Source organism: Rhinoraja longicauda, chromosome 23, assembly GCF_053455715.1.
Source record: "Rhinoraja longicauda isolate Sanriku21f chromosome 23, sRhiLon1.1, whole genome shotgun sequence".
NCBI lineage: Eukaryota > Metazoa > Chordata > Chondrichthyes > Rajiformes > Arhynchobatidae > Rhinoraja > Rhinoraja longicauda.
Genome location: NC_135975.1, coordinates 29,784,586 through 29,801,164, shown reverse-complemented (window position 1 = coordinate 29,801,164; position 16,579 = coordinate 29,784,586). Strand labels below are relative to the sequence as shown.

The 16,579-nt window shown below is 44.2% G+C and overlaps 1 protein-coding gene across 2 annotated transcripts in view; it reads right to left on the bottom strand.

Moving 5' to 3' along the window:
• Window positions 1-6,129, bottom strand: part of aebp2 (AE binding protein 2) — a 64,406-nt gene extending 58,277 nt beyond the window's left edge. For both annotated transcript variants that reach the window (XM_078419968.1, XM_078419969.1), the window contains exon 1: window positions 5,472-6,129. In XM_078419968.1, the coding sequence (XP_078276094.1) occupies window positions 5,472-6,073 (602 nt within the window). In that variant the 5' untranslated portion in view covers window positions 6,074-6,129. The remainder of the gene's footprint in view (window positions 1-5,471) is intronic.
• Window positions 6,130-16,579: the final 10,450 nt, after the last annotated feature.

Here is a 16,579-nt window from a genome sequence, read left to right as displayed (position 1 = left end):
AGAGAAATACAAATCACAATCACATATACCACCACCCCAGACAATGAAGTCTCTTTCAAGCCCTATACCCAAGGGACACGTACAAATTCTGATGTATTTAGACCTTCAGCTAACCAGTTTTGTTTTAAATAGCTAGGTGTCAGATTTGAAACTCAAGCCTCAATTTGCCATTTAAATCACCTCAGTTAACCACAATAAACTTTAAAAACATCAATAATTCAGAATTAAAGGATTTCAAGTTATACTCTTAAAACAGTCTGCATGCTCTTCAACACAAATTCAAGAAAGTGTTCAATGTCTGTTGGAGATATCACATTAAGCAAATTGGGCCGAGAACCAGAGTAAATAGCTAATTTCTACAAGACCATACCTCATTGCCACTTTGAAAATCATTGACTGCCCTGAAATTTGGGAAGTGTGCTTGCTTTGTTCATGAATTCCTTGTTATAAGATGCAACGTTATCTGTTTTAGCTTAGTATAACCAACCACCAGAAGGTTATTTATCATATTTGACTGGGAACAGAAGTATGAGGTTAGGAAATCAAAATGGTAAAAAAATAGTTGATGAAAAACAAATGACAGATTCTCAGAGTAGTAAAGCACATCGCACCCAAGATAAATAAGCAACTTCTAAACCACAAGGGGGGGTGGGGGAAGCAAAATCAAAACATGTGTAAATCTGAAATTAAAATGAAAATTGCTGGAGACATTCCAGTTCTCTCTCAACAGGTGACGGAACAGAGTTAACATTTGAGGTAAAAGATCCTTAAACATCTTATGTTTGTTCCATAAACCACTTATTTTCTTCACTGCATTACATCTATTGGTTTATTAACAATCATTGACATCTCTTGCACCAAAGTCAGTGGTCTTGTGGTTTAATCGTGGTTGGGCTTTTTCTGCATGAGCAGCTCCCAGGATACAAATGTTGTGGAGACAGCAACAAGTACAAGGAAAGCTTTTAACCAAGTCATTTCAAAAGATGCATGAAGATGCATGAAGAACTCATTATAACAAACAGGCCAAATACAGGTTCAAATTACTGACAGGTTAAATGGTCCAAATAAAGAGTTTTAATTCAAATTTTCAAAAGCGATGTATATAAAAACTACCAGCAATGTGTTCCTGATGGAAAGCCATAATGCAGAGGTGGTAAATGGCAATCACAAGGGCACTGAAATTCCAACAAAGTCTGGGTATCTTGGGTGTTATGAACATTTGGATTGTTGAGTTTAAAAACGTATTGTATGTTAATGACAGTATTCTGGATAGGATACTATCACAGACACAAGAAGATAGACACAAAATGCTGGAGTAACTCAGCGGGACAGGCAGCATCCCAGGAGAGAAGGAATGGGTGACGTTTTGGGTTGAGACAATGTATGCTTCTATTTATAATTATTACAGAATTGTTGCGTTGTTTCCCATTTTTTAACTTAGAGGAAATCTTTGAATTTGAATCCGGGCAAAGATATTCAGGTGGTTTCTGAAGCTGACTCTTCGACACCTTCCCTCCCCCACCATCCTCCTTAGATGGTAAAATGATGACGTTTACTCTGATCATTTCAACATCTAGCTTTTTGTTTGCTCTAAATCTGTTGAATAAGGATTTTTCATAATCATTTCTAAAGGAAACAAAATGCATTCGATAACAACATTACTGTATTGATGTAGGAAATATTTCACACATTCAAGAGAAATAGTCTACAACATTAAAAAGATTAACAGTAATTGCAAAGAGAAATTCTTTGTAACAATTCTATGATTAATATAGCGAATGAATAATTTATATCAATGCATCATATCAAACTAAACTGTGGTTACAGTCAACACTGAGGTTCAAGGTAGTATGGGATGGTGACTGTCCAACTTCAAATACAACACTAAATTTTGTTTATCATACCTAGTCTTGGAACACTGAGAAAAGTAGTAAGGTAGTTGCACTGGTACAAAAGCTAATTCAAAATACAAGAGCACGTACAATCAACCCCTAAAATATTTCCAGATCAGCTGAATTTTAACTAGTCACTTTTCTCGTACTTATACATTAAGTTAGCATTTTTTTAATATGTAACTCGGCCCCAATAAATTACCAGCTTGTACTGAAAGAGCACAATTAAATGTAATATTTGTCTACACTGCTGCTGTTTTAAAATAGGTACACTTGTTAAATCAATATGTCCAAATTCATTTCTCAATGTGCATTTGCAACAGACAACATTAAAAAGGCACGTTACATGATGGTATAACTCATCAACCAAAAAAAATTCCCCAACTATTTGCATAAAAGAATGACTCAAAATCTTTTGTATCCACCATTTTATTCATAAATCTATTCTTGTTGGTTATTTAAGTAAACTTTTCGGAAAGGCATGAGCCTTCATAAAATAAGAATCCAGAGTTGATGCTACCATGTGGTTTCTTGCTTTCTTGTGGGCTTCCCCCAATTCTGAATACACCAAATACAATCAGACTGGTTTTCTTGTATTTATCTGTCCTAACTCAGGACTTGTATGCAATAATGAGCATCAACCACAATGGTCAAGATCATTGCTCTCTGAAAAACTAAGCAAGAAGGCACTGCAAAGATCAAAGTGGCATGGGAGATTTGAAGCATAGTAACCTTTTCCAGAAAATATTTCACAAAAACATCCACATGAATATTTGTAATAACTGTTACATGATGGACAATGTAAATGATAAAGATTGAAAGATGCATGGCGATCTAGATATGCCCACAGATTTGTACCTTCAACTTCAAAGGATGTGGCAAACACTAGACAAAGTATTTAAAAGGAGAAAGAACAACATGACAATTATAAAAACTACACAAACTTACAATTCATGCTTTACGCCATTTAACCCTACACAAAATTATTTCCCCTTCCATACTCCCAGGTCAATGCAAGTATAAGACTGAATTAAAGAATCTCTTTCGACATTTCTCTAAAAGGCCCAATCAACCACAGGAGTGTTCACAATTCTCAAAGCCAGTATCATGTTAAAATTAAGATGTAATAACTATACTATGTAGCACTATCCACAAAATAAAATGTTTTTCCTTGCCATTATTCATTTCAGTGAGACATGGATAAGTCTCACTCAAAAGTGCACAAGATTTTTGCAAATACTAAAGACTTTTGCACTGGTAGCCAAGTCATTAGCTGTGCATTGCACATGTGTCAAAAATGATTGCAAATTGTTACTTCGCACCACCACCCCCTCCACAAATGCAGAGTGTAAAGATATTCAACTTAATGAGCGATATAAATACTGTTTACTTATAAATTAAAATGTTATTCATCTAAAATTCTTTGCTCTTAAACAACCTTTAAAATTAAAACTTACATAATTGTTCATGCAAGATCAGCAAAATGTAGAAAGCTATAAAGTTTTAAATTTGATTCAACTTCACAATGAAAAAACGCCCATCTTTTTACCTGCAATAATCACCATTGATGATCAGACTCCTAATTACAAGTCACTAGATGTCAAAAGCAACATTTTTGCCTGGAGTATAAAATCTAGGTATGCATTTTGTGAATGGACATACATACAAGCTTGTCTATTAGTTTTTAATATTATTTGCATAATCTGCTTCCTGTTCCCAAAGTTGATAATAATAGGTAAATCGCTACCATATCAAATCCCCAGAACACTTTGTTTCGGACCCATTTCTCTCAATCTCCTCCCAAACAACAAAGTTGATATTAATTACATCTCATCACACTTTACAATCTGCACATTACTTTTATAACATGGTTACTTAAATAGTGAATGAAATAGGTATTAACTGCCAGCTGGGGAAAGATCCTTAATTCGGAAACGGGTGAAGTCCCTCATCCCATCCCAAAGATCAGTGCATCTTTTATGCCTTTGTTCAGGGTCCCATCTGAAAGATAGCAGTTCTAATAATACAACACTCCCTCAATACTGATGTCAAAATAGATTACATGCCTAGGTACTAGATTGGCATTTAAACTATTACCTTGAGCCAGATGCAAGTTCCATCATCTGTGCCAAACTGACACACAATTGGTTTCATGTTCAAAATGCAAAGCAGAAAAACTTCAAACTGAATAGTGACAAAAAGTCCACTAAATGCTATTTTAGGATCCAAGCCAACTCCATACACCAACAATGCCTGAAACTACACTTGGTTTGCAGAATATTGACCTTCATGAGCACATAGAGGATAACCATAAGACAAGCACTCTACACCAATCACACCAGCATTTTAAAAAGTCTAGGGTCCCATTATCTATATGAATGCATCCACCACCTCTTCCCCCACCACTCCCATTTACTGGATGCTTAAAGTCACCGCTATGATCAATACATTAGACGCTGCAGTTGCATAAACTAGGGAATTTCCATTTAACATCGAAAGCGCCATCTCTCAAGATGTGAAAATCACATTTCAAAACGCGAATGCCAAATACACAATTCACTAACGTAAAGCAGAGGTTCTAAATTCAAGCTTCAAATCTATTTCAAAATCCTACAAGTGGACATCAGTAGATAGAAAAAAAAACCAAGGGACATTCAGAGTAGAGCAAAAATCGAAAGGCCCCGACCCAAAACGCCATCTGTCCATTCCCTCCACAGACGCAGAGTTCCTCCCATTCAGAGCAATACAAAACAAGTAGCTGGAGGAACTCAGCTGCATCTGGGGAAGGGAATGCCGTAATCTTGAGCAGGGTCAGGATCCTTCTTCAAGAACAGAATCTGCCAGGGAGATCTACCCAGGCCTATGTGGATGGCCTCTCTGCACATTCGGATCTTGCCCAGCCTGGACACCCATCCCCCACACAAAGAGTCCCCAACATCCACCACCCCAAATCCCCACAGTCCAGGGACCCATGCGCCCTGGTCCCAAGCCGCCCCGTGCACCCACCACCTTTCTCCGCACAGACCCCAGGCACCTAACCACCAGAGCCCTGGCACCCAATGTCCTAGAAATGCCCACAGATCTGCAGGTTCAACTTCAAAGGATGTGGCAAACTCTGAACAAAACATTAAAACAGAGAAAACATAAAAGTTAGATAAACTTATGATTCATGTTTTACACCATCTAACCCTAAACAAAGTTGTTCCCCCTCCATACTCCCAGGTCACTGCAAGTATAACAGTGATTTCAAGAAGATCCTTGCACATTAGAGGGAAACATTCTCTAAATGGCTCAATCAGCTACAAGATTCAGCTCACAATTCTCAAAGCCAGTATCAAGTCAAATTTAAGATGTAATAACTATACTTTACAGCACTATCCCCACCACCCCAGGTCCCAACCACCCCCCTGTCCCCACCACCTCAAGTCCCACAGACACTGGACACCCACCACTCCAGGTCCCACAGGCGCCCACCACCCCGGGTACTCACCGTCCTAGGTCCTAGAGACTCGGGGCCACCCACTACCACGGGTCCCAGATCCCAGGCATCTACCACCCCAGGTCCCACAGACATCTCACCTGTCCTCCGAGTCCATGCGGCTGAGCGGCTCCCCGTCCGACGAGTTCTCTAGACTCTGCCGCCTGTTGCCGGGTGCCTCGTCCCGGCCTCGCTGCAGCTGCTGCTGCTGCCCGCCGGCCAGGGCCCCGCTCTTGGCCGCCTGCTGCTGCTGCTTGGGGCCCGGGGGCCGGTGAGCGTCCTGGGACGCCGGCTGCCCGGTGCCGGTGGGCTCGCTGCCTTCCTCCTCGTTCTCCTCTAATTCCTCCTCCTCCTCCCCTTCATCCTCCTCCTCCTCTTCGTCCTCCTCCTCGAGGTCGCCATCCTCTCCGTCCTCCTCCTTGACGTCCCGCCTCCGTGGCCGCCGTTGCTGCTGCTTCGAGGCCTGAGCACGGCCGCCTCCTGATCCACCGCCGCCGCTCTTGCCTTCCGAGCGTCCGTTCTTGCCGCCCGTTACCGGCACCGCGCCACCGTTCAGCAGCAGGGCGGCCGCTGTGACCGCCGCATGCTCCTCGCTCTCCACGCCGTCTCCCGGCGGCGGAGAGGCGGAGGGGGAAGGGGAAGGGGAAGGAGAGGCGGCCACGGCGGCGGTAGCGACGGAGGGAGGAGCGGCGGTTGCGGCCATTTCTCGGCGCGGCTTCTCAGCCCCGGCCCGGGGAGGGGGGAAGAAGGGGAGGGGAGGAGGGATGGGAGGGGAGGAGGAGGAGGGATGGGGTCACGTGGCCCGACGGCGCGCGCAGCTCTCCGGCCCGGCCCGCGCCATCAGCGAGGGACCGCTACTGCGCCTGCGCCGGCAGCCTCGAGCGGCTGGCAGCCGTTGACGGTTAACGGTAAACGCGCGCGCGCCGCCGCGACCTCGACCTCAGCGGAGGCAGGCAGGGAGGAAGGAGAGATGCCGCGGCCGGCATCACCATCGCCATCAGACTGCGAGCGGGCAAGGAACTGCAGATGCTGGTTTAAACCGAAGACAGACACAAAGTGCCGCAGTAACTCAGCGGGACAGGCAGCATCTCTGGAGAGAAGGACATTTCGGGTGGAGACACTGTGGGGACAGCGGGCAGAGTAGTTGCCTCCAAACCCCACAGATTGACCTGACCTCGGGTTGGCTCGGGTGCTGTCTGTGGGTGTGGAGTTTGCACATTCTTTCTCCCTGTGGGTTTTCTCCGGGTGCGCCTCCGGTCTCCCACAAACCATAGGATTTGGCCTTCTGCGGATGAGAAAGTGGGTCTAACTAGTGTGGACTCAGTGGGCCGAAGGGCCTGTTTCCATGGTGTATCTTTCAATTAATCAATAAAATGACATCTGTCAAATTCTTATCGAATCCACATCACAAGATTAGAAATTGTTCAGCCAGAGCTAAACACACTTCTCGGCATCTGCAGGCAATGGCGTCTTGTGCTGGTGTTACTTGTGCTTCTTGTGCAGAGAGTGGTGGAAAGATTGGTGGAAACAGCCGCGACATGAACGCTCTTTCCTTGACCCCATCTGCCAAATGACAGTACAGAATAGATGTACAGAATACATCTACATGGACAGAAGATGGACAGTACAGAATAGATGTTACACGGAAGATAGATACAAAGTAACTCAGCGGGTCAGGCAGCATCTCTGGAGATGGAGGGAAGGCCTTGCCTGACAAATCTGCTGGAATTCTTTGGAGAAGTAAGTTCAGGTTGAACACTGATTTTCCAGCACCTTCGGTTCCAGAGCCTTTCTGGATGATCTGTTTTTTCTAGACCAATTAAACGGCAATACACCCCTAGCCCACGAAGGGCAACCCTCCGTGTCTTTAAAACATGGAGTGCCGAATACTTAAATAAAACAAATATAAAATGTAAACTGTATGTCAACAGAATGACCTATTCACACATCCCAGGCTCCCTGGCTGTTTAGAGCCCTGTCTTCCAAGCCCACTCCCGACAAGCAAGGTGGTCCAGCGATCCCTCTTCATTCACAGTGACACAACTGTTGTTGCGGTTCACGTTGTAGCTCCTGACGATAGTGCTTTATTCAGGCCGTCAGTCACCATCCATGGGACTCCCTCCCCTCTCACCTGCTGTCGCTTCCAAGGTGTAGTATGTCGGCACCTCCGAGAGAGAAACATAGAAAAATAGGTGCAGGAGTAGGCCAATCGGCCCTCCGAGCCAGCACCGCCATTCAATACGATCATGGCTGATCATCTAAAATCAGTACCCCGTTCCTGCTTTTTTCCCCATATCCCTTTATTCCTTTAGCCCTAAGAACTAAATCTAACTCTCCCTTGAAAACATCCAGTGAATTGGCCTCCACTGCCTTCTGTTGCAGAGAATTCCACAGATTCACAACTCCCTGGGTGAAGAAATGTTTGCTCATCTCAGTCCTAAATGGCCGGCAACTTATTCTTAAACTGTGACCCCTGGTTCTGGACTCCCCCAACATCTGAAACATTTTCCTGCATCTAGCCTGTCGAATCCTTTAAGAATTGTATATGTTTCTATAAGATCCCCTCTCATCCTTCTAAATTCCTGTAAATACAAGCCCAGTCGACCCATTCTTTCATCGTATGTCAGTCCCGCCATCCCGGGAATTAACTTGGTGCACCTATGCTGCACTCCCTCAATAGCAAGAATGACCTTCCTCAAATTAGGAGACCAAAATTGCACACAATATTCCAGGTGCGGTCTCACCAGGGCTCTGTACAACTACAGTAGGGCCTCCTCAGCGCTGCTACCAATTTGGTTGGTCCAATCTGCGTGAGATAACCACTTATGTGGTGTTTGCGCAGTAATAAACCAGAACCAGAATCTGTATGTAGATTAAAGTCACTCATGTGCTGTACCTTTGCTACACGTAAAGGTACCTTTGCTACGCGCAATTTCCTGCTGTTGTTTGGTGGTCTGTATACAACTCCAACAAGCGTTTACTGCCCTTGGCTATTTCACAGTTCTCCCCATACCGATTCTACAGCATCCAAACTAACGTCTTTCCTTGCTATTGCATTAATCTCTTTAACTAGCAATGCCACCCACCTCCTTTTCCTTTCTGTCTATCCTTCCTGAATATCGAATACCATTGCATGTTTAGCTCCCAGCCTTGGTCACCTTGGAGCCATGTCTCCGTAATTCCAACCATGTCATATTCCTGAACTACTAACTAACTGCACATTCAATTCATCCACCTTATTATGAATGCTACTCGCATTAAGGTACAAAGTGTTCAGGTTTGTTTTTCTCACCTCCCTTCTATCTTTTGCTTCTGTCCTCATTTTATGGCCCTCGGTCTCCTTGCATTGGTTCCCATCCCCCTGCTCTTATTAGTTTAAATGTGACCTTTCCTACATTCTCTTTCCTGTTAACTGCACGCATACGCTTCCACAATGTTGACTCCACCCCCCCCACTGTTTAGTTTAAACCCACCAGTGTAGCACTCGCAAACCTGCCTGCCAGAATGTCGGTCCCCCTTCAATTAAGGTGCAATCCGTCCCTTTTGTACAGGTTGCCCCTGCCCCAGAAGAGATTCCAGTGATCTAGAAATCCTGCCCCCTGCACCAACTCCTCAGCCACACATTCAGATCCCCTATCTCCCTGTTCCTACCCTCACTTGCATGAGGTACTGGAAGCAACCCAGAGATAACCACCCTAGAAGTCCTTCTTTTCAGGTTCCTACCTAATTCTCTATACTCACGTTGCAGAATCTCCTTCCTCTTACCCATGTCATTTGTGCCTACATGCACAACTACTTCCGGCTGCTCACCTTCCCTCTCGAGGATGTTCTGAAGTCGGTCTGAGACGTCTTGGACCCTGGCACCAGGGAGGCAACACACCATCCTCAAGTCTCGCCTTTTCGCTGCAGAATCTCCTGTCCGTACCACTGACAATAGAGAAGGAGGAGGAGGTGGCGGCTGTAGGAGGTTGGAAGAGGTCGACTAGAGATAGCGACAGGAGAAGCAGGTGGCAGCGGTCAAGCGGGGAGCAGACAAAGCCACGGCTAACTGCAAGAAACAGCAGCAGGTGAGAGGGGAGGGAACCACACGGTGACCGAGCGCGTTAGTTGCTCTACTCCTTGGAGCGCAGGAGGATGAGGGTTGATCTTATAGAGGTGTGCAAAATCATGGGAGGAATAGATCAGGTAGAAGCACCATGTCTCCTGCCCCGAGTTGGGGAATTGAGAACCAGAGGACACAGGATTAATGTGGCGGGAGGGGGGGGGGGGGGGGGAAAGATTTAATAGGAATCTGAGGAGTAACCTTTTCACAGAAAGGGTGGTGGGTTTATGGAACAAGCCGCCGGAAGAAGTTGAGGCAGGTACTATTGCAACTTTTTTTAAACGTTGCGATAGGTACATGGATAGGACAGGTTTAGAGGGATATGGGCAAAGATGGGACATGTTGGTTCCGACCAACATGTGGGCAAGTTGGGTCGAAGGGCCAGTTTCCATGCTACATGACTTTATGGGCGGCACAGTGATGCAGCTGTAGAGTTGCTGCCTTTCAGCACCAGAGACCCAGGTTCGATCCTGATTATGGGTGTTGTCTGTACAGAGTTTGTATGTTCTCCCTCTGACCATGTGGGTTTTCTCCAGGTGCTCCGGTTTCCTCCCGCACTCCAAGATGTACAAATCTATAGGTTAATTTGCTTTTGTATATTGTCCGTAGTGTGCAGGATAGTGCTGGTGTACAGGGTGATTGCTTGTCAGGCACGGACTCAGTGGGCTGAAGGGCCTGTTTCCACATTGCATTTCGAAAGTCTAAAAGACTCTACCATGGAATGGAAGTGTATGGGTCATAACAGGGAACGGAGGAAGACAGATCAGGGAATGGAGGGATATGGATCATATAAAGGAATTGAGGGATATGGATCATGTAGGAACAGAGGGATGTGGATCATGTCAGTTTCTCTCTTCCCCTCTCTTTCTCTCTCTCTCCTCCCCCCCCCCCTTTTGAGTTTCAGTCCTCCCTCTTCCCCTTCGTTGCCATCCTGTCTTTTCTCTCTCCACCAAGGCCCTTTCTCATTTCCCAATTTCTCATCTTATGGTTTTCCGTCCAACCAGCATGTTCCACTGCATTGATCCCTTTTCCCCTCATGTCCCAACCCCCTTCCCCGTTACCCTCATGCCTCCTATCTGATCCTATCAACTCTCATTGATCCATTCCGAACGTTACCATCACAATCCCCCACACAACTCAATCAATCCCCATCAACTTTTTCCTGTGACCATGTGACTATTCATTGAATACTGATTAATATGTTTCAAAAATACTGCGTTAATCATAAATCATTAAGACACATCACAAGGTATCAAAAGTACTTTTTAGTTCCGTTCTAATGCTGATAATCCAATTCAAACTTTATGCCCCAGTCTCAAAGATTGCCTTATTTGATAATGCAAGTCTATTACAACTTTCTGTTTCCTGTTTCTAATCTTCGCTCCTCCCCACCATCTGTCCTTTTGATCAATGCCCAGTGTTTAATGCAGCTGCAAAGGTTGCTGTGAATGCAAGGAGTATGATAGAATTGCATTTAATCCTGCTATCTTCAAAGTATACTCTGGAACAGATCCAAATTGCCCAACATTTCCTCAAACCACGTGTCTGCAATTATTCTTTTCATTTCAAATTTTCAACATCCACAAAATTTTGCTTTATAGCCTGGGGTCAACTATTTATTTTGTAACCACCCTGTACAAGTCTAGACGAATCACGGGTGGGATCTTTAAGACGTATCACATTTCAAAACCGAGATTATGTCCTGAAGGAAAGGTGTGAGCAATACCTTCAGAAGCAACAAAATAATCTCTGTCTGATGATTAATGGTGATTTTACCTGAAGCTGGCTTTAATTATTCCATTGCACATACATTTATAAAATAATGCAGATTTTCTTAACCGATCATTACTTTCCCACTTAATTTTAGCACCATTTCCAAAAAATGTATTCCACCTTTGCATGAGTTGTCACATGCTGATTAAGTTTTAAAGCACAAAACTAAATAAAAGCAGAGAATGCAGAAAGCCCATCAGTATCAAATTCGTCACGGCACTTTTACCTCATTAACCTCAACACAAATCCTCCCAAAATCCACTAAACACAACTAAATCTTCCCGGTAAGGAAAATGTAACCATCTGTATTGAGTTTCAATCTGGCGTGAGAATTCAATGGCTGTCGAAAAAGCAAGATTGAAGGTGAGTAGCTGACCGCCCCACCTTTGATGGGACCTACAGGAAGCGCTACCTTAAAAATGCAGCCAATACCAACAAGGCCCACACCACCCTATGCTCTCATTATCTACTATAATCGGGAAGAAGATACAGTCTGAAAACCATGACCACCAGGTTCATAAACAGCTTCTTCCCAGCAACCAGCAGGCTATTGAACACTATGCTATACTACATCAGCAATTATTAACTTCTATGGACTGAGTCTTTGGATGCACCTCAGACTTTAGTTTTTTGCACTAATGTGACTACCTAGTATTACGGTTATTAATTTATTGTATTGTTGATTATTATATATTATTTGTGTATTATTGCATTTATGGGCCTGTTAAGATGCTGCAAGTAAGAATGTCATTGTTCCATTGTCAGTACATATGACAAGTAGACACTCTTGACTCATGACAGATATTGATATGACAGTAACAGGATAGTTCCGAGTCAGCATGGATTTACGAAGGGGAAATCATGCTTGACTAATCTTCATATCATATCATATCATATATATACAGCCGGAAACAGGCCTTTTCGGCCCTCCAAGTCCATGCCGCCCAGCGATCCCCGTACATTAACACTATCCTACACCCACTAGGGACAATTTTTTTATTTTATTTTTTTACATTTACCCAGCCAATTAACCTACATACCTGTACGTCTTTGGAGTGTGGGAGGAAACCGAAGATCTCGGAGAAAACCCACGCAGGTCACGGGGAGAACATACAAACTCCTTATAGTGCAGCACCCGTAGTCAGGATCGAACCTGAGTCTCTGGCGCTGCATTCGCTGTAAAGTAGCAACTCTACCGCTGCGCTACCGTGCCGCCCTTATCTTCTGGAATTTTTTGAGGATGTAACTAGGAAAATTGACTGGGGAGAGCGGGTGGGTGTGGTGTACCTCGACTTTCAGAAAGCCTTCGACAAGGTCCAAATTAGAGCACATGGTATTGGGGGTAGGGTACTAACATGGATAGAAAATTGGTTGGCAGACAAAAAGCAAAGAGTGGGGATAAATGGGTCCCTTTCAGAATGGCAGGCAGTGACTAGTGGGGTACCGCAAGGCTCGGTGCTGGGACCACAGCTATTTACAATATACATTAATGAATTGGATGAAGGGATTAAATGTACCATTAGCAAATTTGCAGATGATACAAAGCTGGGTGGTAGTGTGAACTGTGAGGAAGATGCTATGAGGCTGCAGGGTGACTTGGACAGGTTGTGTGAGTGGGCGGATGCATGGCAGATGCAGTTTAATGTGGATAAGTGTGAGGTTATCCACTTTGGTGGTAAGAATAGGAAGGCAGATTATTATCTGAATGGTGTCAAGTTAGGAAAAGGGGCGTTCAGCGAGATCTGGGTGTCCTAGTGCATCAGTTACTGAAAGGAAGCATGCAGGTACAGCAGGCAGTGAAGAAAGCCAATGGAAATGTTCGCCTTCATAACAAGAGTAGTTGAGTATAGGAGCAAAGAGGTCCTTCTGCAGTTGTACAGGACCTCAGTGAGACCGCTCCTGGAGTACTATGTGCAGTTTTGGTCTCCAAATTTGAGGAAGGATATTCTTGCTATTGAGGGCGTGCAGCGTAGGTTTACTAGGTTAATTCCCGGAATGTCGGGACTGTCATATGTTGAAAGACTGGAGCGACTAGGCTTGTATACACTGAAATTTAGAAGGATGAGAGGGGATCTTATCGAAACATATAAGATTATTAAGGGGTTGGACACGTTAGAGGCGGGAAACATGCTCCCAATGTTGGGGAAGTCCAGAACCAGGGGCCACAGTTTAAGAATAAGGGGTAGGCCATTTAGAACAGAGATGAGGAAAAACTTTTTCAGTCAGAGAGTTGTAAATCTGTGGAATTCTCTGCCTCAGACGGCAGTGGAGACTAATTCTCTGAATGCATTTAAGAGAGAGCTAGATACAGCTCTTAAGGATAGCGGAGTCAGGGGGTATGGGGAGAAGGCAGGAACAGGGTACTGATTGAGAATGATCAGCTATGATCACATTGAATGGTGGTGCTGGCTCAAAGGGCCGAATGGCCTACTCCTGCACCTATTGTCTATTGTCTATTGAAAGGGCAGCAAGAGTGAGAGGAGAGGATGGCCATGGTGATAAAAGAGTGTGCGGGGTACTGGAGGGGAGAGAAAAGATGAGATCTGAGCATGATCAATCATGCATATACCTCTGCTCCTTGTTGGTATAAAGTACCCTATGACTTCACGTGAGTCTAAACAGCATTATTGTCTTATTCACACATTATTTGAATGTGCTTCAGTTGCGTGATATCACACCTTTAATAATTCATGTGCCTATTTGAATTTGTGGTTAAAATTCAAACCATTAAAGATTTTCCTTTTAAATATTGCGAATTCTAGTCACGTAGCACGGAAACAGGTCCTTTGGTCCAACTTGTCCATGCTGACCAAGATGCCCCATTTAAGCTTGTCCTATTGTCCTTATCCCTCTAAATCTTTTCTGTCCATGCACCTGTCCATGTTTTTAAAATGTTATTATTCCATGTGCCTCAATGAATTCCTTGAGCAGCTTGTTCCATATATGCACCATCCTTTGAGAAAAGTTGCTCTTCAGGTCACATTTAAATCTTTCTCCCTCTCATCTTAAACCTCTGCCCCCAAGTTTTTAATTTCCCCTTTGTTGGAACATAAGATACACCTTATCTTTTCCCCTCATGTCTTGAAATACCTTTTTAAGATCACCTCTGTCCAAGGAACACTCCAAGGAATAAAGCCTTAGTCTGCCCAACTTCTCCCTTGTCAATTTTCTTTGCATTATTTTTGGCTTAATTATGTCTTTCCTACAGCAATCTTAGTAAATTAACATGTTTTCACTCCATGTCTCAATCATTTAATTAGGTAAATGTGGTGACCAACCCTAATGACTTTCCACTGGAGCAAGGGTAGACCACACGACCCTCAAATCTGCTCCCCTAACCTGTTCACGGTCTCATCTCCAATTTTGCCTGTTCCCCACAATGCCTGACTCACTCTAGACGGAAAAAAAATCTATCTGAACCTTCAGTCATCCTTGCCTATAAGAAATAGAGAATTCATGACCCTCTGTAGGAAGACATTTTCCTCATCTGTATCTTAACTAGTCATCCTTATTCTGAATCTTTGTTACTGTAGTTGGAGACTTTTTGGTAAGGAAAACATTCTTGCAGAATCTTACAAGTTGTAGTAATATGCAACATGCAGTGCACTCTTTATGGGGCAATGCTAATGCCGTGAATGTCATTAGCTATTGGTTGAATTTCCTCTTGTTGGATGCTGCCATTCGAAGTCCAAATGTGGGCAAGGCTGGCCACATACCAGCACAAACTGCTTCTTCGTCTGAGCCCCAATTCTGTGGGGTGAGCATCTGAGTTGAACCACAGGGCAATTATGTTCCTGGGCAATCTAACCAGAACGGGCCTTTCAATCTTGTTTTTCATCTTCCTTCTCCTTCAGTGTGATGGGCTGTGCTGCACTGTGACCAGATTCTGAAGGATACAATCGGTGACAACAAAGTGAGAGTGATCCCGCTTTGTTAGTACCGATAAACCCATGCAACAAAATCTCTGTTTGAGGACCCTAAAGTTTATTTTCACTATTATTTTCCTCGTTGCTAGAAATTGGTCTGCCAACAGTCACTGCACATAAGGTACACAAAAGCTTGAAATTAAAAGTGCAAAAAAAAAAGAAAAGAACAAGCGACTGTTGGCTGCCTGCCGTGTGCACAGCGCCTAAACCGGAACGAACAACAAACACAGGCTTATACCCCGGGGCAGAGGATTCTAAAAATAAAGTGCCCCACCTCTCCCCCACACTGGGTCTCACTTTGTTCTCCCACTGTCTCCCACGGCAGTCACCCCACGCCGGATCCTCATTGTCTCTCCCCCTCTCATGTTCCACTACCGCCAAGGCTCCTGTTGCCGCCGAGGCTCAAGCTGCCGCCGAGTCTACCGCTGTCACCGCCAAAGCTCCTTCGACCTAGGCAAGCATCACTGCCCGGCTTATCCGCAGTCCCCTGGGAGGCCTGTGGGGCGAGTCGGGCCTACCGGGGCATGTTCCGGTTGTCAGAGCCACGGTTGTTCGGCGGGTGGATAGTGCTGCTGTGGAGCTTCTCCCTGCTGTTCACATCCAATTTCCTGTGAGTGCGCACAGTTTATATTAGGTGCATGTACATGGTCCATTATGGCAGAGAATACATCAAAAGACATGGAAGGATCAATATGCACAAAACTGACTCATTCAATATTGCAAGCCGTGTAAGACACACTGTAATAATGTCATTAAGTTTACAAGAAATCCGGTCCTTCCATCGACCATCTTGCTACTGACCAGTAATACAGTGCATTCAGAAAGTATTCAGACCCCTTCACTTTTTCCACATTTTGTTACGTTACAGACTTATTTTAAAATGGATTAAATTCTTTTTTTTAAATCATCAATCTACACACAGTACCCCAGAATGAAGAAGCAAAAACAGGTGTTTAGAAAATTTAGCAAAGTAATTAAAAAGAAATAACTGAAATATCACATTTACATAAGTATTCAGACCCTTTGCTTTGCCACTCAAAATTGAGCTTAGGTTTATCGTTTCCATTGATTATCCTTGAGATGTTTCTACAACTTGATTGTAGTCCACCAGTGGTAAATTTAATTGATTGGACATGATTTGGAAAGGCACACACCTGTCAATATAAGGTCCCACAGTTGACAGTGCATGCCAGAGCAAAAACCAAGCCATGAAGACAAAGGAATTGTCTGTAGACCTCCGAGATAGGATTCTGTCGAGACAGATCTGGGGGGGAAGGGTATGAAACAATTTCTGCAGATTGCAGGTCCCGAAGAGCACAGTGGCCTCCGTCATTCTTAAATGGAAGAACTTTGCAACCACCAGGACTCTTATAGAGCTGGCCGCCGCCTGGCCAAACTGAGCAATCGG